Source organism: Drosophila tropicalis, unplaced genomic scaffold, assembly GCF_018151085.1.
Source record: "Drosophila tropicalis isolate 14030-0801.00 unplaced genomic scaffold, ASM1815108v1 contig_878, whole genome shotgun sequence".
Taxonomy (NCBI): Eukaryota; Metazoa; Arthropoda; class Insecta; order Diptera; family Drosophilidae; genus Drosophila; species Drosophila tropicalis.
Genome location: NW_027173374.1, coordinates 7487208 through 7509754, shown reverse-complemented (window position 1 = coordinate 7509754; position 22547 = coordinate 7487208). Strand labels below are relative to the sequence as shown.

The 22547-nt window shown below is 39.3% G+C and overlaps 5 protein-coding genes across 5 annotated transcripts in view; 2 read left to right on the top strand and 3 right to left on the bottom strand.

Annotated features, from left to right (window-relative positions):
* Positions 1-13638, bottom strand: part of sba (six-banded) — a 30067-nt gene extending 16429 nt beyond the window's left edge. The window contains 4 exon segments of the mRNA XM_068299223.1: positions 2674-2797; positions 9474-10279; positions 12123-12361; positions 13490-13638. Coding sequence (XP_068155324.1) covers positions 2674-2797; positions 9474-10246 — 897 coding nt within the window. The 5' untranslated portion in view covers positions 10247-10279; positions 12123-12361; positions 13490-13638.
* A 448-nt stretch (positions 13639-14086) lies between these two features.
* Ndc1 (Nuclear division cycle 1) lies at positions 14087-16222 on the top strand. Its single transcript, XM_068300710.1, has 2 exons — positions 14087-14689; positions 14748-16222. The coding sequence occupies exons 1-2, from the start codon at positions 14292-14294 to the stop codon at positions 16093-16095; spliced, it is 1746 nt and encodes a 581-aa protein (XP_068156811.1). The 5' UTR covers positions 14087-14291; the 3' UTR covers positions 16096-16222.
* LOC137585063 (putative OPA3-like protein CG13603) lies at positions 16165-18240 on the bottom strand. The gene is made up of 5 exons (XM_068300711.1): positions 17971-18240; positions 17492-17917; positions 17256-17424; positions 17050-17192; positions 16165-16983 (listed from the first exon to the last, which is right to left on the bottom strand). Exons 2-5 carry the CDS (start codon positions 17631-17633, stop codon positions 16676-16678), a joined length of 762 nt encoding a protein of 253 aa, XP_068156812.1. The 5' UTR covers positions 17634-17917; positions 17971-18240; the 3' UTR covers positions 16165-16675.
* A 140-nt stretch (positions 18241-18380) lies between these two features.
* LOC137585982 (putative OPA3-like protein CG13603) lies at positions 18381-19045 on the bottom strand. The gene is made up of 3 exons (XM_068302044.1): positions 18858-19045; positions 18620-18788; positions 18381-18552 (listed from the first exon to the last, which is right to left on the bottom strand). The coding sequence occupies exons 1-3, from the start codon at positions 18997-18999 to the stop codon at positions 18381-18383; spliced, it is 483 nt and encodes a 160-aa protein (XP_068158145.1). The 5' UTR covers positions 19000-19045.
* Positions 19046-19194: 149 nt separating this feature from the next.
* On the top strand, positions 19195-22482 carry Vps16A (vacuolar protein sorting 16). The gene is made up of 9 exons (XM_068301083.1): positions 19195-19343; positions 19415-19604; positions 19662-19932; positions 19989-20677; positions 20730-20857; positions 20919-21067; positions 21127-21410; positions 21474-22063; positions 22128-22482. The coding sequence occupies exons 1-9, from the start codon at positions 19288-19290 to the stop codon at positions 22273-22275; spliced, it is 2505 nt and encodes an 834-aa protein (XP_068157184.1). The 5' UTR covers positions 19195-19287; the 3' UTR covers positions 22276-22482.
* The last annotated feature ends 65 nt before the right edge of the window (positions 22483-22547 follow it).

Below are 22547 nucleotides of genomic sequence, written 5' to 3'. Positions count from 1 at the left end.
CTTGTCTTTAAACTTTCCAATCTGAAAGCCAATGAAAAGCAATTCCCTGTCTCCCGTTTCCACTCCCACTGACAAGGGTAACATTATTATTTGCAGGCCCAACCTTAGCTCGCTTCACTCAATCCACTGACTGACAGATCGCTTTGTCTACGACTTTCACCAAAAAAAACCGCACACGAAAAGAAAGAAAGTAAGAAAGAAAGAAAAAAATCCCTAACCTACCACACCTAAATAAGCTGCCGCTGCTGCTGGCCCATAGCGAGACAGAGTAAGAGAGAGAGAGGCTGGCTGAAGTTAAGTGACAGCATGAAATGGCCATAATCAAAACAGAAATGTGAACAAATAAACGAACGAACAGACCAACCATCCAACCAACCAACCAACAAACGACGACTTTATTATGTTGCCACATCAATCATTGCCAAAACGTATCGCGAGCCAACAACCAAGGGAGTATGTGTGGTATCGAGCGGAGGGTCATGAGTTGAATGAGCTGAAAGACAGGCGACGACGACGACGACGACGGCGACAGAGGGGATGAGAAAATCTCAAAACTCAATCCTTAAGCTCGTTGCCCCAAACAAAAGCACACAAACACAAGACAGTCATCGACTTGTGGTCAACCGTGATGGAGGGAGAAAGAGACTGGGGTCGGCTGGGCTATCTGTGGCACAATGAAGTGTTTAGTAAACAAATTTGCGGTTGCCTCCTTTCGATAATACGCAATTCTGTGTCTCTGGCATAGGAGTGGGATGCTGTAAATGTATGCTCTGGAGATGTTACTGTTACTTTAGCTGGGAACAGAAGTAGCGTTATAAGTGCATTGCACCGAAATATCGATTGATGAGCCAGCCAGCCAGCCATCCAGCAACAAAAGGCGACGACAATCAAGGCTGACGACAGAGTTCAGACATTCAACTTATAAAGCGTGTGTGTACACTGAGAAAAACTAATCACAATATTCTAAATTTAAATTACGTAGGTAGGTAGTAAATTAACTCCGCGATTGTATTGGACTTTAAGGCATTTCATTTCAGCAAACGTAGTCTGAATTTCCATTTTTCTTATTGCCACCTCAGGAAGATTAAGGAATCAATCGATTAATTATGAGTATTAATATCAATTATCGGTTTATTATTATTTTCTCCCAATGTATTATCGACAAGCAGCATGGGGGGTATTGAGATCATATTAAAAGGACATTGAATGTATGTGTATGCGTGCGTGTGTGTACAAAGGCGGGGGCGTTGGCGCTTGCCTTGACGTTTTGGCATCAACGTCACGCAGAAACCAAAGAGAGAAACCATAAACTTAAATTAATGACCTCAGCCACCAGCAACGACGACAGCAACAACGACAGCGACGTTAACAGCAGCCAAGAGAGAGAGATGAACACTGAAAGTCGAGACAGAAGCCAATAAGAGCAGCCAAGACAAAGAGAAAGAGAGAAACAGAATAACAACAACGGCACATGGTCATGTCTGGGTGTGATTTACCGTTAACAGTTTTCGTTGTTGAAAATTAATCTTATTGCAAGCGATTTCACTGCGATTTTCACTGGTCATACACACACACACATACATACATACAAAGAAACAAACAAATTGGAGCTTGCTCGGGAGTAAAACGGCAGATGGTCACTGGAGACGGAGACGACTCTGTGTGATTATGCAGCTTGCACATCCAATACGAGTTGCAGTCGACGGCAACGTCACCGTCAACGTCAACGTCGTCGTCGTCGTCGTCACAGTCGATTTGTTGTCAAACTGGTTTTACAAAATATTTTGCGTTAATCTGGAAGCCCAGAAAAGCTTGGTTAAAAAAAGCGACGACGAGGTTAGGAAAGAGCGACAGCGCGAAAGAGGGAGAGAGAGAGAGGAGGGGTGGTGGGGAGCTCTTACATTGCCTGCAATGCTCAGTGAAAGTCTGTTGAATGCTGTTCCATCTCCCCCACCACCACCCCGCAATGGTCCACCCATTCGATAGCCTGCTCTTTGTCTGCCTGTTATAGGTTAGGTTAGCTCTCAGTGCACATTCAATTAGATTCAGCTTTGGCTGTAACTTTAGCTTAGGCTTCCCTCTTCTTTTGGCTCATTCATTGCTTGATGGTATTTACAGCCAATTATGAGACAAACAAGTTAAGAGCTTTAAACTCTACAACAAACATAGAGATGGACGCGTGAAATGTCCATAAAAGCGATAAATACGACATAAATCGATTTAGATTTAATCACATTATGCACATTACCAGCAAAAGTGACAATGCGACAACAAAAACGTTAACGAGTTTCTCAACTTTTATTGACTGATTTACAAAAGCAATCGAATCATTTTGGCTGACAATAACTAACCGATTTTTATAGTTCTGATTCAATAGAAGCTTCAAAATCGGAGCTATCTTAAATACGATTTAATTGGTCATTAAAGTTCCTATTTCGAACCTAAGCTTAAGAACTTCTATAAGTTCATTGGATATTTCTAATTTTGAGCTTCTGAAATTCTGAAAAAAGCAAGGCATAAAGCAAGTGGAATAAGATAAGGAATTTCTCTTCTGAGAACTAGAATTAGTTTGGTAGCTGGTTAAAAGACAAGAAGAGAGAGAGATACTAGTATTGGCAGCAAAATTATAGCATCAGGATATGTTTTATATCGGTTATTTAATGTCCCACTTACCTGAGCATTGAAATCGAATATATATTCCGGTCGCAGCGGACACGGCAGGCCGCATTTGCAGGTACCCTGTGTTAGCAAATAGTCCTTGATTTGATATTGCGTGCGTAGCGTTTTGCCAGTGGGACTGTAATTGAAAGCGAAACATATACATATATAAATAATGTGTCTGAGAGGGCAACAGAAACAACTACAATAACAACAGCCAGAACACAATGGTAAATATTTCAACTATTCATTATTCACCAGTTTAACGCACAATTTGTCGTTCCCGAGTTATGTAAATTGCAATTAGATATCTACTTGTTGTACCCCTCTTGCCCTTTCGTCGCCGCTCAACTACAATTAGTCCCTTACAGACCTATAACCCCACCCGACCATTCTCCATCCCTCCTCAAGTACCTACGACATGCAAAAGGCCAAACCAGTGAATAGGCAACTGTTTGATTAACAGCTCATTAACATAATGGGCATTAACATTAACATGACAATGTTAATGGACCCGGGTGTTCTGTTCTGTCTCTCTCCTTCCTACGGGGTACGGTACGGTACTCTGGTTCTGTTTTCAGTTCTCGACGCATAAATTAATTGTAATCAGTATTAAATATAGCCTGACTTGATTTTTGATCGTATGTCAAATACATACGCACACACACACACATACATATACGTATTAGTCGCCGTCGTCGATGTAGTCCGCGCATAACTCAAACTGGTTTATGAATTTAATGTTCAGCATGGAACTGCTTTAGCCTAGAAAAGATTGTAAGTTATGTCTATCGTGGAGTAAATCATCGAAAGTAGTCAGTTTTTGGCAACGGAATTTGAGTACAAACCATATATAACAACTATAAAGAGTAACAAACTGCCTTCTGTTTAAAACATTATGGCCAAAAGGATTAAGTTATCATAAGATCGATAATTCAAAAAGATATGTATAATTTGCAAAATCTTTAAACAAATATTTTGTCATTTAAATTAATTAATTTACAATATGAAACATGAGAATCACGAAAGTTTGTCATAAAGTTGAAATTTTCAATACCCTTTAATTTTTTTTGAATTTAGAGTCTCATCGTACATTAATTGTTTGCTGGTAATCTTAAAAAAAGATCAGGGAGAAGCACTTATTATATGTTACAATATGGTGATCCAAATGAGGTATATACTCTCTTTGCCATGGAATGGGAAATAATTTAAATTTCAAACCAAAAACAAAACAAAAAACACATCGAAGCCAGTTCTGAAGCTGCCGAGCCCCTTTAAGCTGGTTTCCTTTATAAGACCGCAAAAAACCCAAAAAATAAAAAAAAAGGTTTTTTTGTTTGTGATGGGGTTAAAAAAAAAAAAGAAGAAGAAAAAAAAGTTCGGTTTTGCTTATTAATTGTAAAGTGTGAGCACGTTTTGAACGGAATCAAGGGCGCTGATGATGACGCCGTTGACGAGTTGAGTCGAGGACAGGGGGGAGACGAAGGCAAAGGAACACACCAGAGCCACACTTGAGAGCTCAACGACAAAATGTAAGTTGCTGCTGCTGCGACCCTTCGTATGGGAAATCTGAATAATGCATGAAGTGTGAAAGCGGGATGGGCATTAAATGAAACGATGACGAAGAAGGTAAAGGAGTATGAGCTGCTACAGGAGGCAAGAGGCAAGAGCCAGAGAGCAGAGACAACAATATAATTGAGCGACAGCAATAAGCAACAAGAAACAGCAGAAGCAACAATCATGTTACGGGTTAAACGAGTATGCGAATTGTCAATTGAGTAGCCCTTTTCTTTATTTTTTTTTCTTTTCAGCTGGCCAAACAGGAGATGAGAGCCAGTCAGGAACCAGGGCCATTCCCAGTTCCCTTTCCCCTATACTGCTATCATCATCAGAAAACTGGTTCTGGTTTGTTTTATTAATTATTTTTAACTACTTACGAGGCCTATGAGTCGAATGAGTCTTGTTCAGAGATTGGAAAAATCGATGGCAAGTCAATTGGCTCAGACAAACAGACAGGCTGACGAACGAACGAGCGAAAGGAAGAGAGAGAAAGAGACAGACAGAGAAGGTGAAGGAAATCATCAATGCCAAAAGCTTATGGCTCAATTTGTATGCAACTGGCGTGGCAAGTAAGCTTAAGAGCTTCACGATTACGACCACGACCAACAGACGAGCTCAACAAGATGATGATGTTGATGCAGAATAGAGGGGGAGGAAGTTAAACCGTTTGTAAGCCATACAGAAAAGTCGCTTACTCATTAAAAAAATTGTTTTTATTTGAACAAAATGCGCTAATAACATTGAGTAGAGCCTGAAGACTCATTTCTCTCTTTTTGCTCTCGCTCCTCTCGTATTATCGAGCATCCCCTTTGGCCACATGAAAGGCGTTAAGCTAACGAGTTAAAATAATTTAATAAATTACACATAAAAACGTCAAGTGGCAGAGAGAAAGCCGTGTTGCCGTCGAGTGGCCATTATTCTGACTTCCCGCCGCCGATTGCCCGGCCAACTGTGTGGAAAAAGGTAGAAAAATTTTCACGCCCTATGACCTTGAGTGCACCCTCGAGCCTTAAAACGAGTCGACTGCAGACAGAGCAGCTGACTGAGCCTATTACTAAATTAATAATCCCAACAACACCTACAGCAACAGCAGCAGAAGCCACTGAGAGGCACCGCTGACTATAAGCAAAAAAGTGAAAAAGAAAAAACCAAAAGAAACGAAAAGAAAGGCAAAAAAAAAACTCGTCTCGCTGTGGCGCATAAAACTGTAAAGAATTATAACACAAAAGCAGCAGACAAGGACATGCCAGGAAATCCGAGAAATCCTTTTTTCTTGAATGAAACAGAATGAACAGAAAAGCAGCTGATCAAAAGGGTATATTAGCCAGCCCTACGTACCTATTTACGTTCTATACCTGACTCATACACTTATTAAGAATGAGTTTTTTTTATTGATTTTTTATGTATGTATACATAGTATAAATGGCAATTATCCTTAATTATAGCCAAGCAATTGGCATTAATTAAATATTTGACTACTTGGAGGATGTGTTGTATAGTTATTCAACTTAATTGCCTTAAAAGTGATCAATAAACTCAAGACGTTAATCGTTCATTACTCAAAATACATAATAATTGACCATAGTTTTAGCCATCAATTGCTGTCAATAATTAATTATCTATAAAGACTTTAAATCACTTTTATTACAAGTGAAAATGTCCAAGCTTCCATAGTCAATTGTTTGTTCAATATATTGAATTCGCACGATATCACATCAATAACGAATTTGCATGGCTAGCCAAGTCAACAACACAAACGACTAAAATGTAGAGCAAATAGATATTTATAGAGGCAATTAGACATTGAGACAACTGCTGATGCAACCTACGCTCTAAAAGTCAGTTAAGTCCCAAGCCTCAGGCCTAAGAGGAAAGAGAAAAAAACTATTCCGCATTCTTTTGATGGCCTGCTGCTCTGAATCGATCTCCAGCTGCCGTTTCAGATTTATGATTTATGGAAGCCTTTTTGCTTTTGCCTTTGACTGGCTGGCTGGCTGAGTTTCCGCCTGTTGTGGACCGCACAGTGGGCGGGCGGGACATCACATCACTTTTGACCTGCTCGTTGTTCGTCAAATTTGTGTCGCCTCAGAGTTACATTTCCCCTTCCACCCTCTTCCTGACATGACACTCTCGCTCTCTGACGTCACGTTGCGCAGTCATTTAGCACTTGAGCAAACAACACACACACACACACACACACAACTGAAAAATGCTTGCGCAACAATTATTGATTTACTGGCCTCGTTTACCCCCCTAACCGTCTTTCCCGCCTACAAGTATCTCCCTCTCTACTGTTACGATTGCAACATTCTTTCCAAGAAAACGCCAAAAAAAAAAAAAAAAGCAAACTGCACACAGCGAATGTAGACGGAAGCTAAACAAAAAGTTGTTTTCATGTAGCAGTCCTCCTTCCCCCACCCCACCGAAAACACGGACCGACCGTGTGTTGGTTATCTTTTGCAACAAATAATAATAAAAAAAAAAAAAAACCAACAAACTTAAAAAATTTGCAAAAAATCGCTAGAGGGGAGAAGAGGAGTTGTAGAGCGGGGCTGGCCACTTCGATCTGAGACTGCTGCTGCTTGCAACAACAATCAAAGGCACGCAACGTGGAAATGAGCAGCAGCAGCAGCAGCTGTCGCATGCTCGTTGTCGCTGCTCATGGCTAATGGCGGCGGACAATGACAATGGTTGGTCACAAGCAAACACACACACACAGAGACCCACAGAGACCGAAAGTCCATAGCCAGCGGGCCATGAAATGCCATGGGCAACCAGCAGAGCAGAGCCTAGACTCTTGCAATCGTCTAAATGTCCTGGTAACGTGCCACCGAGTTGTAAGTAAAATTTGACATTTTTCCTTTCCCTCAGCAAAGGACACTGTAAAGGACAAGGTGTCAACTAAAAGGAAATGGAGTGCAAAGACTTAACTATTCAAAGATGCTTAAAACGTTGACACTAGAAAGGTTCAGTTTAAACGAAATGAATTCCAGTCAATTTTGAAACTAAACACTAACAAACAATGTGAACAGATATTGCTTATGTGTGTATGTGTAATCTCTGTAACTAAAGTTTCGTCAAAAGTTGGGCATAACAACTTTTGAAAAGTTTTTTTAAATGATAAACACAAAACTTTGACCACACTCATGCCTACAAAGTTCTTTAAAAGTGCTAACAACATTTTCCCCTCGGCTATTAATATAATAGATTTATTTTTATTAATCGAAAAAACATTCTCAATTATTATTCAAGCTCCTGAGGCTATCTTAAGAAGCAATCAAGCAAAAGACAACAAACAGATGACTTTTTCTGTATCAGCTTTTGAGAAGCCAAAAAATTATTTCTGATTATTCACTGTTTCACTTTCTTTAAGTTATGTTTCTGTAAATACCCTGTAATTATTTTGTGATTCTAAAGAGGGAAAAGTTCCATTAATTTTCAACAATCAAAATTAAATGAGAAGTGTGGGAGATTTTACTTTAAGAGAGATTTTTCTTACTTATGCCGGAAAAGTGGTTTTACATTTAGTATGGCTTGCCACATTTAGTCTCTTTCATTCATTCAAAATGCCATTTGGGCTATTCATGTAAAGTTATTAAGTAGATATCAGCAATATTAGCGTTACTAATAGAAATAAAAAAATGCTGATTCTAGATCTTCAATCGCTCTATTATTTGACTATGTTAGAGCTAAATGTATGCCACCCTCCAAAAGGTAAATTATATGTACTTGAGTTCCTCCATTAAAACGGCTTAAAAATAAATACTAAATTATTGTTTAATTCTCATAAATTGTAAGGGTTTGTCCATTAATCAAGTGAGCTTTGAATGAGGCAAAGGAGCCCAAGAAAATCTCATTAAATTTCATTTTGGGGGGTCAGACACTTACAGAAAAATCTCACCCAGGTCCAATAAAATCTTACTCATCGTCTGTTCACGTAATTAATCCTTAAATGTTCCCCAAAATCTATATTCACCATTTAGTGCTCAAAATACAGGGTAATACTGCTGTTACTGCTGTTAAAAACTAATCCAAAGCCCAAAAAGAACTCCAGAGTCAACCAACGACTCAGAAGTGCCAAGCCACTTATAAAATCAACAATTACCCAACATCAGTTCAGCAGTGGTAGCAGTGGCCACATTGCCGCAAACTATTTGCACAGATACCCCAAAAGACCCCTGGGAGAACGAGATATGTATGTAGACAGAGAGAAACTAAGCAGTAGCGCCTACCCCCCCACAAAATAACCTGAAGCTATTGGGTAGACCAAGATGAACGAGAATGAGAACAATTAAAAAGTGCCTAGGCAAATGTTGTTTTTGTTGTTGCTGCTGCTAGGTTTTCAACATATTTAAGTAAATATTGAATTTGCGTTCGTAATTATGTGAATCTATGTGGTTATTTGTGTTTGGGGGCTGTTCATGTTGATGATAATAGCTCAGAGAAAGAGAGAGAGAGAGAGAAGAAAGAAAGATAATGCCAGGTGTAAATATTAATTTCAACTCGACGACCCATGGATTTCTGATTTCTGACAAGACTATGACTACATATGAATTGTATGTGTATATATGTACATACTGACATGGCCTGTTCGTCTGCCCATCCTTTTACCTGGCGTCGTCGGCGGCATAAGCATTTCCTGGCACAAAACACACAGTTTTATGGCTTCTTGAATGCGTTTGTCAGACAATAACCAGATTGACTTTTTCGCCTCTAAGGGAGCCTCCAAAGTGCTGTAAATGTCATGTTACAACAACAACTACCACAACAGCAGTAATAACAACAATGATTGATAGACTGACAGAAGAAAACGAAAAACAAACAAACCTGAAAAACTGAAAAAGCTATCGACAATCCGTTTACCGTTTCATTTTCGCTATAATAACTGAAAATTTCTATACAAAACAAAATATCTATCCTAAAAATTAAGTGGCTAATTAAATTTAATTTCATTTGAAAAGAAGCAACGAGAAATAAGTCATTTATATCTGTGGTCACTGTATTTATACACTAAAATAAACACAGATATCCCATATCTAATCTTACGTATAACAAAATAAGAAGTTATTTGAAATTATGTTAGTAATTAGACAATAATCATTTCATTTATGTCATAAATATATTCAGACTTTGACGACATTTCTTCTTTTTTCCCTAGACGAAGGCGACATTTGCTCGAAATAGTATATAGCTTAGAGGTCAAACAGACAAAGAGAGAGAGAGAGAGAGAGAGAGATTGAAATAGCAACACTCACCTGATGTAGGCCACTTCATTGTTGTTGGTTAGACGTCGCCAGCCTGGAGCCAAATTTCCATTGTAGCTAATGGTGTTGTTGCTGTTATTGTTGTTGTTGTTGTTGTGACGTCTACTTGGATTATTGTTGTTGGCTTTGGCAACATTCTTGGCATAGAGCTGCTGCTGATGATGATGATGATGATGATTGTTCTGACTCATTTGACGCGATGCAATTGTAGTCGGCAGGCATTGAGTTGCAGCAGCAGCAGCAGCAACAGTTGCTGTTGCAGTTCCTGTTGCTGATGTTGACTTTACTGGCAACTTTATTTGCGCTTGACGCTGTTTGGCTTGGTGTTGTTGTTGCTGTTGCTGCAAAAGTAACTGCGGGCTGCTTGTGGGGCAGACAAAAACGTGCTGACTATTTCGTTGCTGCTGCTGCTGCAATTGCTGCTGTTGATGTTGCAGATTGTTTGCTGCTTGCACCATGTTGCCATTGCCATTTACCAAACCAGCTGGTAATATTTGTTGCTGCTGCTGCTGTTGCATGGTTGTTGTTGTATTTGTAACGACCCGCGATACAAATTTCGTTTGATGCTGTTGAAAAAACTGATGTTGTTGTTGCTGCTGCCGTTGTTGTTGTTGCTTGAACATTTGAATTTGTTGCTGCTGCTGCTGGGCCTGCTGCTGCTGCTGCTGCTGTTGATGTTGATGTTGCATTTCGCTAGCAATTGCCTCCGCATTGGCAACAATATTCAATTTATGTTGCTGCTGGCCAGCTGATGTGGCAGCCATATTGATGAAATAAAAACCGCCTTAGTTTAGGGGCTGCAACAAGAAAATAAAAACATTAAATGGTTGTTAATAAACATCAAAAACAGACAGTTGAAATAAATTTCTTGTTTACTTTCACAAAATAAAAAAGACACACATTTTAAAGCCAATAATTTTACTTTTGTTTTAGATTCAATAGAAGGAGTAACCGGGCGTATACGTAATGTTTATAACAATGGCTCATAACTGTCGCTCAAATGTCTTTGTAAAGCGAAAGTGTTGTCCGAAAAGTCGAATAATTAAGGACTATCGTAATATAAATGCTTTTGTCTCAATTTTATACTTATTTTGTTGAAAATTTGAACGCATACCCGCTATTTTTATACCCTTGCAAAAAGGGTATATTAATTTTGGTCAGAAGTGTGCAACGCATAGAACGAAGCATCTCCGACCATACAAAGTATATATATTCTTGATCAGCACGACGAGACGAGTTCAACTAGCCATGTCCGTCCGTCCGTCCGTCCGTCCGTCCGTCCGTCCGTCCGTCCGTCCGTCCGTCCGTCCGTCCGTCCGTCTGGATCAACGCAAACTCCTCCTAGACCGTAAGAGCTACAGAGCTCAAATTTTGCACGTAGGCTTGTATATACTGCAGGCGTTGTATATCTCGGATTCAGCCGGATCGGACCACTATATCATATAGCTCCCATACAAACCCCAAAGTCACGAACAGTGACTTTTCTCAATAACTTCGTTATTTTCTATGCTATTATCGTGAAACTTAATATTAGAGAGTTTACTACGCCTATAAGCGACTATGCCAAATTTGATCAAGATCGGGTGACTATATCATATAGCTCCCATACAAACGGCCAAGTCACAATCAGTGACTTTCTCAATAACTTCATTATTTTCTGAGCTATTGTCGTGAAACTTAATATTAGAGAGTTTACTACGCTTATAAACGACTATGCCAAATTTGATCAAGATCGTGACTATATAATATAGCTCCCATACAAACGGCCAAGTCACGAACAGTGACTTTCTCAATACCTTCGTTATTTTCTGAGCTATTGTCGTGAAACTTAATATTAGAGAGTTTACTACGCCTATAAGCGACTATGCCAAATTTGATCAAGATCAGGTGACTATATCATATAGCTCCCATAGGAACGATCGGGCGAAAACAGTGACTTTTGTAAATAACTTCGTTACTTTTAACGCGATTGCTTTTAAATTAAACATTTCTGAATTTAATATATATGTTAATGACTGTGCCGAATTTGATAAAGATCGGGTGACTATATCATATAGCTCCCATAGGAACGATCGGTGGAAAACAGTGACTTTGATCAATATCTTCGTTATTTCCTATGATTGTAGGCCTTTCTTTCTCAAGCTTAAGCCTTTTTAGATAAAACGTTCTTCCACATTGATGGCTAAGAGGTAAGGATAGAGTTACCAAAAAAGTTGCAAGGGTATACAAACTTTGACGCGGTCGAAGTTAGCCCCGGCCCTCTGGTTTTTCTTTTGTGGAAAGTCGAATGTTAATGTCTTCATAAATACACTTAGCTTCTCTGTCTACCATAAGCCTTAAAGTGCTAACGAGAACTGACAAATAAAATAAGAAAATCAACAAAATTTCAACCAAAAACTGGTTTTGCTTGATTAAAGACTTAAGTTATTCAGTGTTTTATTTCAATTTGTTTTTAAAAAATTTAATATTAACGTAAAATGTTAGGTGGAATAGTTTCTTTGACTTAAATTGACTGACTATTAAGTACAACAAAAAGGTTTAAATTTACATTTTATAATGACAACGAGTGATATTTTTAAATGTGTATGTATCTTTTTTTTTTTTTGTGTATTTTATTTATAAATATTTTGAAGCGCTCACCTTTTAATGTTAATTTTGGTTGCCTCGTTTGCCAGCATATTTAATTAATTTTAAATTATTGTGTAAACGAGACATGGCCATGTCATGTTTAATGTTATTGTTGTTGCTGTTGATGTTGCTGCTGTTGTTGTTGATTTTAAAGCACTTAATTTCACTCTTTATTTTTTGTTCTTTTTTGTTTAAAAATTTTTATTTTTATACGTTGTTGTTGTCGTTTGGGGGAATTCAACTTTTCTTTGCTATAATAATAAATGCGACAACGAGACGGTTTTCATTTTTGTGTTTCTTTGTTGTTGTTGTTGCCCCATGACTTCATTTCGAATTCAGCAAACGAACGTCGCATAGTTGAGACCGTCTGTCTGTCAGTCTGTCGGACTGTCGTTGTGTTTGCTTGGTTGACTTGACTTCGACTTGGTCGAAAAGTCAAGCAACGCGTAAAAGTAGGTGAATGGAGCATGAAGACTTTGCCACAGAAGAGAAAAAGTTATGGGCAGAGGTAACGGGAGTTGGGGTGGTCTGTGTACTTGTTCTGCTCAGAGATGGAAAATTGATGAACATTTTTCCGAAACGAATGGCAAACTATGTTCGCGTGTGTGTGTGTTGTGTTCATGTACATATGTATGTATGGGTTTTAAATAGCTCATTTAAAACAACGCGTGTTTTTTCATAATTAATGCAGAATTTATTTATGTGTGGACACCACCTGCCCTCGGGTTCTGCTCTACTGATCAACACACCACAAAAGAGAAGCACTCACTATTCCACACACACACACATACGCACTCACAAACACACACAAACACGTAAGCAGCAGCTGTTTGCCTTGGGATAGAGTGGGATGAAAATGAATTTTGGTCTGGATGGTTGATGGAGAGGGGAGTAGGAGGAAACAACGATTTGTATTAGTATTTTGCCAGAAGGGGTGGTGATTGGTGAGCGGTGGGAGGTGGGGAGACGCGTGCCTATGCTCTTTCTAATATATACAAAGTGACCTCAATACGCATTGCAAAACTGCAACAAAAACTAAAATGGGCAAAGAGGCTGTGAGCGGGCTAAGATTCTTATTCGATATTGTTTTCACTTGTCACATTTTCTTCTTGTAATATTTCACATTTGATTTTCAATTTATATGGCCACCAATTAAATATGAATCAATTACACAAATTTTTGTGTCGTTTTTTTTTATACACGCAACATTGCACGCTCTCTTTATCTCATTTTCTCTCTCTCTCTCTTTCTCTCTGGCACTTGCGCGCTCTCTTGATTATTTTTCTTGATTTTCTTTTTTGTTGATTAATTCACTGTGAATTTCAATAATTTTGGGCACTTTATTCCACTTGTAATCACTAATTATACACAATTATTACCTTTATTTGCGCGAGTTTGTATTTGCTTTCACATATATTTCGAAATTATCGACGACCGACCGACGCACGTCCTCCCAATTCGACTTGAAAATAACAACAACGCCGCCGCCGCCGCAGACGCCGCCGCCGACGTCGACGCAGCTCTCTTCAATTCGCTCGGGGGCGCTCTCTCGTAAGTTAAGGTTTCTCTCAAATGCAACAACAACCACAAGGCCGAATTCGCCCAAGCGGCAATGAAAAGAGTATTCGCCTTAACAAATTGAATATTCGCTGTAAAAAGTGAATATTCGCTGTTAAAAAGTGAACATTCGCCGTAAAAACTGAATATTCGCCGTAAAAATCGAGAAGCAGCGATGACACCATAGTGATGAAAGCAGTTTCGATAACTCTGCATTTTTAAATATCGACAACAGTGTTATCATACTGACTAGATAATCAGTGCTGGTTAACGTTGATCTGAGTAGGCGGTGATTTTTTAAAATGGAGTGCTCTCAAATATTGCTTAAATAACTCGTCAGTTTGTGTTTTCTAGAACACGAAGCTTGTAAAACCTGTGAAATATCTTTTGCTTTCGAGTTATTTCTAAAATATGTGTCTCTTTTTTTTTAATTTTTACTCCAGTTTGTCTAAAGCTTAAACGTTTCGCGCCCATTTTTAATAGGTGAAATCCAGCTTTTTGCAGCGCAGGTATCGATACTGTTGATGCCATCTCTAATCACAACAAAAAAAGCGCGCACAAATGTGCGAGTGTTTTGCCGAAATTCTTTTAAAAAGTTGAAACAAGTCCAATTAAAATTTACCCATGCCGACGGCCACTTCCAGTGATGTGTGCAAGCTGCTGTTGCTTGGCAGATGTTTGCGCGCCGTCGTATTCAGCGTAATCATTCAATTCCTGCTCCTGACCATATTTCTGCTGTTCGTTAATTTTCAATTGTTGCATCCATTGAATTGGGTGGCAAGCACATTTAGCTTGGTATGCAGTCTCTATACCTGGTTTGCCAGTATTCCGCTGATCACAGCCATTGTGTTGTATGGAGTGATACTGTGCCAAGAGCACTTGGTCGAAAGACGTTACCATCCTAGTCGATACCGCTGGCTGCAACAACACGGGCTGCGGAAGCTCATGTTTTTGGGTGCTCATCTAATGGTGGGCTATCTAACTGCCTGGCTGTATACTGGCTATATGCACACGGATTACAGGTGAAGACGAGCTAATTTGTTTTCTAACATCAACCATAACTCATTTTCCTCGTCCCAGGCATCTGATGTACAAATGCTATGGCTCGGACTGCCTTAGTGGCTACCACATCTTTCTCCTAGGCATGGGCACTACAGCTGGCTGCTATTACTTTGTATCAGTTTATTTAAACCGTGATGTCAGGATCGAGTTTTCGGTTGTGGATCAATCACGTAGCCATAAGATGCGTCAACTACTGTATGGTACACTGCTTAAGTCACTTACCAGGTCCTTGGTTCCTACTTTGGGCTTTACGCTTGTCTTTTGGTTGTGTGGTTCATTGGTGGGCCATAAGCTGAGCCAATTACTTGGAGTGGACACGGATGAGCGATTGGAAGGCTTTTTCGGCGTGGTTACAAGCATTCGCCTAATCTTCTATGCCTGGCTCCTTACTGCCCAGATTCTAAGCAATATGCATCTTATGCGACGATTTTATGCCATATTACTGACTGAAGATCTACCTCTGGTTGTGAGCAAAAATCGGACAGCTTTTGCCCAAGATCAAGAAGTGACCGTGGTAGCTGGTCTGGGAGTAATCAATATTTATGTGGTACAGTGCCTCTCGGCAAGTTTCCTCTTCAAGTTGGCTCACCGCAAGGACTCAGGGTATCGGCAGGAGTTATTCCAACTAACCGAGCCAGGGAATCGTCCTGCGAATTGGCGTGCCTTTTGCGATCAATCTCTAAGTATTATTGGTGGTTTCACTGATGAACTAACGGACTCCATGCAGCAAATTAGTATGCTTAAGGTGACCCAAAATCACTTTCCAGTCATCAACCATGACTCGGCAAGTGCCGCTTTATTGGCCGAAAAGGTGCTCCTTCGACAATATAATCATTTGCATGGAATTCGTCCTATTGTGTCTCCACGGCGCGAACAACAATCTGATGATCAGCCTGTATTGGGTGGCATCCGGCATATGCCCAATTGGTGTGAACGTGTGTCCCTGCAACTGCAACAGGCCCTGAAACGTCTCTTGCAACGCATACCGGGCATTGCCTATCTGTTTAGCGAACCTGATGGAGCCAAGGCCATTTTTCTGCTATCCAATTCTTTACCCATTGTTTGGCTGAGCGAAGGTCTGGCCCAAATCTGTGTGGCCTCACTCACGGAGGATATCTATGGTGTAGTGCAGAATGATTTGCCAGCCATTATAAAAGCACTGAGCAGCCTTAAAGATAATCTGGATAAACTAGCCAGTGTTGTAGGTAATCTCAGTGGGTCGGATACAGAAAACTTTAGTATGTTACGAGGTGCTGTCCGGCGCAGCCTCTACAACGTTGGCACCTGTTTCAATGCCTATCTTGGCGATTTGATAGACTCCCCCGAAGAACTGCGTATGCTTAAGTCATTTATCCATCAGGATTAGCAGCGATTTTAAGTTCGCATTGTTTACTCATTCATTTATTTTTTGGTTCAACTGTTTGTTTTCATCATCTTCGTTTTAATTATTGTCTTTGATAACAATAAATTTAATAAATACAACTAAAAACGGATGTGCTTAACATAGGGGCATCTCATGCTATTATTTATATAAACGTCAAGATTATAAGTGAATTGGTTAGTTAAATTGCAGCCTGGGGTTGAGTCGGGGAGAACATGTGGACAGGCAAAACACTTGCGATCTGGAAGCTGAAAGAGGCTGTATGAATGAATATACCAGAAAAAAGCGTCAATATTTAGCCGAACCAAACATTGAAACCTTTTGCTGCAGTAATTCGTTTCAAAGTCTTAACCGGATCGCAAACGTCTTGCCTATACATTAATTCTTGAAAAAAAGATGATCCATTATGTGGCAGATATGCCCCTAAATATGTACGACTATAACTTTTTACTTATGTTTAGAATTGTAACAGGCAATTTGATCAAGGACACGTTTGAAATTATTGCTCCTCCATGGCCAAAGCATACATGAGCAGGGCCAGATCCTGCTCAAGTTGCGTACTAGGTCATGCTTCTTTCTTAATTGGCAGTGCAGCAGCTGACTCGGTCACAGCCTCTGTTAGTGTGTGCTCCAGCTCTGTGGCCACTTCATCTAAGTGTTTCCGAGCCGCTTTACCCTTTCGATCGCGTCCATCGACAAATATTTGTGTTTCTAGGAAGTTCAGTGCACGAAACGCCATACCACCTGTGGGATCATAGAAACCCTCGTATGTTTTGGCAGTTCTGGCACTGGCACTTTGATCTGGAGTGTTGGGATCAAAAGGTACAAATTCCTGCAGCGGTTCCTTATGCCACCGAAAGATGGATCGAGAATCTGAAATAAATTCAATTTATTTGTTCCATCCTGAACAAATATCCTGATCCGTAGAAAAATAAATACCCAATTCAGCTAGTACGCGTGTCATTTCTCGCATCTGTGTATCGTGAAGCTCTAATCGGAAGTTCAATTCTGTCAACTGATTTGTTAGTTGCTTTTTTTCCAATTCCATTGCCTCATTCTTCTTTGTTTCCTTGATTGATTGACTATGCAGAAGTAAAATATTATAATCAGCGACGTAGAGATATATTTTTTAAATTAATACTTACCGGGAATACTCAAATATCAGAAGACCGGCTCCAATAGCAAATATAATAAATTCACCGAGCAGATTGGCCCCAAGCTCAATGGCCATTGCCTCATTCAGAGGCGGGACATTGACGGGGCGTCCAAGGTTTAAGGCCCACATTTTTGTTTTTACTTCCACCCAATTGTAGACTGTTGAAATAAACAGCTGATTAATATTAGTACCAAGTTCCTATTTGATAACTGTCTCCCCACTTACACTGAGCCGGTGGCATGCACACATATTTCCTGAAGAAGGGACTTGACTTGGCATTAGCCTTGATCACATTGGCAATGGGTTTGCTGATCTGTTTGATGGCCAAAACCCCCAACTTGGCCGCCGGAAATACGCCGATAACCATTTTAAATTATTATAAAACTAATGCTTATTACAAAATGTTCTTTTTTTTAGCCAAATATTTAGTGTTACCGAAGAAATTTAATTGGAGATGGGCTGAAGTTATATGTCCTAGAGATGGCAATTCAAATATGTACATTTCTTCATCTTTGGTTACTTGTTCGTTTCATGTTGAATAGTTCTTTTTCCACTTTGTCCAACTGCTTATCCAAACTGTCAAGTTGTTGGTTCAGCTTTATCCTTTCCTGTTTATGCTTCTCATGCTTCTTTTTATCTTTTAGGGCTTGCCTGAGATATAGACTAACGATAAATAAAGAAAAAGTAACGAATTTCTAACCCACCGTGAGACCTCATAATATATTAAATAAATGCCTATTCCTATGACTGCAATCTCACCTAGAATATTGGCACCGATTTCTGTAGCCATGGCCGGAGTGAGCGGTGGTACAAATATGGGTTGTGGCAAGTTCAAGATAAACATTTTTGACCTTGTCTCCAAATTGTTGTAAAACTGACCAGGTGGTATGCAAATGTACCTCTTGAAATATGGATTGTGTTTAGCGATCGTCTTGATGGCATTACTAATCGGCTTGCTAATATGTTTAACCGTAAAAACTACTATTTTTGCCAATGGAAATCTACTGAAAGCCAGAAAACTAGACATATTTAAATTTGATATGGAATGAAAAAATAAAGCAATGTCATTTTGAATATGTTACTTTCTATCAATTTTGAATGTTTATTTTAAGATTTAATAACATTCTTCTTCGGTAGATTCATGGCTTTCCATAAATTGGGCCCTAAGATTTTTGACTTCTTTGGCCTGATGTTCAATGCGATTACATAAATCCGTAATTCTTTGTTTAAGTAACAATCTCTCTGCCTTATGCTTCTCGTGTTTACGTTTATCATTGCGGGATTGCCTATGTACATAAAAATGTGAATTTGTATATAAAAACTAAATACAGGGCCTTCCCCCATGCAGTCTACCTGGAAAACTCTCCCAATATCAATGATACACCAATTATAAATATGAGAAGTTCGGATATAATATCGCTACCCATTTTTATTGCCATATCTTGTGATAAGGGCGGAATACGTTTCGGTTGACCCAAATTCAGGAGCCATAGTTTTGAACGTACTTCAATTTGATTATAGACTAGAGAGAACGATTGTCAGTAGATTTTTTAAATATACATATGTACATAAAGATATCTAGTCTCCTTACGTTGAGCTGGTGGGGTAACTATATACGATTTGATGAAGGAATTTTGTTGAGCTGCCCTCTTGGTTAAAGCACTAATCGGTTTGCTTATTTGTTTGACAGCTAATATGCCAAGTTTTGCTATCGGAAAGGCACCAATTACCATATTTAAAGTGATTTACAAATTTTTAAACTTACTGCACAAAAAAAAAAAATAAATTAGGAAATATAAATAAAACCTAGCACACTATTTACGACATTAATGACGTAACATGGTTGCACAGAGCAAGCTAACAGTTGCCCGCTCTTTGGCGCCACCTTCTGTCATTGTGTCGTGGCGCATATATATCGAGAAAATATCAGCTGTTGTTGAGTGCAGTGCAGGGTAAAATGCGAAAAGTTCTTAAAAATTGTTTTCATTTTGCAAATAGTTATTAATTAAGCCAACGCCAAAATGCCTATTATGTATAATACGGGCGAATGGTTCAAGGTGCGTCCGGACTACTATAGGTAAGAAAATAACAAAGGCAACGAGTTTGCTTATGTTCTTGTTGTTGAAATTTATGTGAATCCGCCCATAGAAAAGTGGAACTGGATGCACCGGACTGGCCAATGGATCTAGATTTGGAATATATGCAAGTGGTGGCAGCACCCTATGGCGGACCACTAGCGGCCATACGAGATCCTTTAAAATTAGTGCCTGTGAAAGGTTCTTCCCGTCCCATGATTCGCATATTCGACACTACCGGTCGGGAGACAGGCCACGTTCTGGTATATCAGAGTCAGTAAGAACTAGTGATTTTTATAATTAAATTATGCTATTTGTAGTGGAATCATGGCAAACTTATTGCCATGGGATGGTCCGACACCGAGGAATTGATATGTGTGCAGGAAAATGCCAAGGTTTTTGTCTACGACATGTTTGGTATTGAAAAGGAATCGTATACGTTTGGGGATGAGGCCAGCGTGACCAAGATTCTGGAAGCCAAGGTTTTTCAATCATCTGTCGGCACTGGTGTTGCCGTTTTGACAACTTCCGGTCGAGTTTTCCTCAAGCACAATAGCAATAAAACGGAACGCAAGTTACCCGATATACCCAGTAAGTTTTTCAGCATAAAGTCAGACTACTTTTACAATTATTATTCTATTTGTCAGACTCGCACGTTGATTGCACATGCTGGGAGATAGTAACTGAGGGACGTAACAGTTATTGCCTGTTGGGTCGGGAGCGGGAGATCATTAAACTATTTCCAGGCGAAACAGTGGGCACCATTAAGGATAATCTCTTTGAGAAACCACATGATCGCATTATCAAAATCTCCGTGTCGTATAATCATCAACATTTGGCATTGTACACAAACACAGGATTGTTATGGCTCGGCAGTGTGGATATGAGGCAAAAATACTGCGAATTCGATACAGGACGCAAGGATCTGCCACAGCAAATTGAATGGATTATGAACACCGACAACACCGAATCGGATGCAGTTGTAATCTCGTATCCATCGTTTTTGCTAATCGTTAATCGCAATGCCGATAGAAGTGACTTCCCTCATGATCCCTCCATGTTTCTAGTGGCCGAAATGGATGGCGTAAGAATTATTACTCAAAGTTCGCATGAGATGATACAACGTTTGCCCAAATGCGTGGAGAATATCTTTGCCGTGAATAGCCAAGAGCCGGCTAGTTATCTCTTTGAGGCGCAAAAGAAATTTGAAGAGAAATCCTATAAATCGGATGAGTATTTGAGTATGTGCCGCGATAAAATCGGTTTGTCAGTTAACCAATGCATAGAGGCGGCTTCCTATGAGTTTTGTACAGAAACCCAAAAAAGTTTACTGAGGGTAAGATCGTAAGATCAATGTGAAACAATTGTTTCTAATGCTGTATTTATAGACTGCTAACTTTGGCAAAGGCTTCATCCATGGTCACAACCCTGATGAATATATGCGTATCATGAGAATTTTACGAGTTCTTAATACATTGCGCCACGAGAAAATTGCCATGCCGCTGACATTCAAGCAGTAAGTTAAAACTAACTAAATGTTTGTCTTAGTTAACTAATTAATTAAACATTAATCACAGATTTAGCCACCTTAATCCGGAGGTAATACTGAGTCGTTTGGTATTTCGCAAGCACTATGCTGTAGCCATACAAGTAGCCAAGCATCTCAGCTTGCCAGAGTCCTGGATTTTGGAGCATTGGGCCTATCACAAAGTAATGAATGATCACAGTAAGTTTTTACTTAACTACTTTATCTAGTCACTTGCTTATACTTTTCCATTATTATAGACGATAATGAGGTAGCGCGTAGGATTACAGAAAAGTTCAAGAATCCATCGGTCGAGGGTATTTCTTTTTGCAATATTGCTGAGAAGGCTCATCAAAACGGTCGAGACGAGTTGGCTATCAAACTTCTGGAGCTAGAACCACGAGCATCTCTGCAGGTGCCATTGTTGCTTAAGATGCGCAAATTTGATCGAGCAGTGGCCAGTGCAACGCAATCTGGTGATACTGAGTTAATAACTACAGTATTACTCGAGATTAAGATGAACATGATGCTTACAAATTTACAAGTAAGTCAACATCCGAGTCTTTAATGTTTATGGCTTTCATTAAGAATTTGCATTGACAATTAGATGACAATACGCGACCATCCATTGGCTTTGAGCATGTACAAGAAGATAATGCGGGACACAAATCGGGCTGCACTTTATGGCATCTGCAATGGCGTAGATGACCAGAAAGCCATTGCCGAATATCATTTTGAGAATGCAATTGAAAGCGAAGGACTCGAATCAAATTTGTCATTGATTGGTAATAGTTATACTCAGGGGCGTTGTCCCGTTGAAGCTGAACTGTGTGCAGAGACAAGTCGGATGCTGAAGTTACAAAAGACATTATCATCCAAGCATAATATTGACTTCAATGGCCTATCAATACATAATACCATTAGCAATCTACTGAAATTGGGCGACCTAAAGGAGGCGGAGAAAATCAAAAATGATTACAAGGTACCCGATCGTAGATTTTGGTGGCTTCGCATACTAGCTATGGCCGAATTTTCGAATTGGGATCAATTGGAGAAGTTTGCCAAAAGCAAGAAAAGCCCCATTGGTTATGAGCCGTTTGTGGAGGTCTGCTTGAAGCACCAAAACAAGGTGGAGGCTCAGAAATACATACCGCGCTGCCGAGAGACTCGCAAAGTGCATTGGTATATGCAAACGGAGTAAGTTTTGTCTTCAATCACATTTCTAACGAATTTAAAACTTACATTTGATTTTTTTGTACAGATTATTTGAGACTGCTATTGATTGCGCATACGAACAAAGAGATCTGCATAGTCTATATGAGTTAAAAAAGAAGGATAGTATACTCAATGATCACAACTTACTTGATAAACTTCTTAAGTCTATAGCTCAGCTGGAGTCTAGAAAGTGAATGCAACATTCCGGGGACCTTATTATCCATACCTATATGTTAATATTTCCAAACTCTATTTATTCGAAACATATTCTGAATAAATGTATATTATTTTAATATCTATGTCTATATATTCGCTATAATCTATTTGTCTACAAATAAATATATATAACTCAAATTGTAATATGAACTTTTCTTGATCTGTTATTAAAAACCTTATTAATACTCTTATTTAGCCACTTTATCCAGATAATACTTAATTTGCCAGTATTTAAAAAGCTTTTGAATTC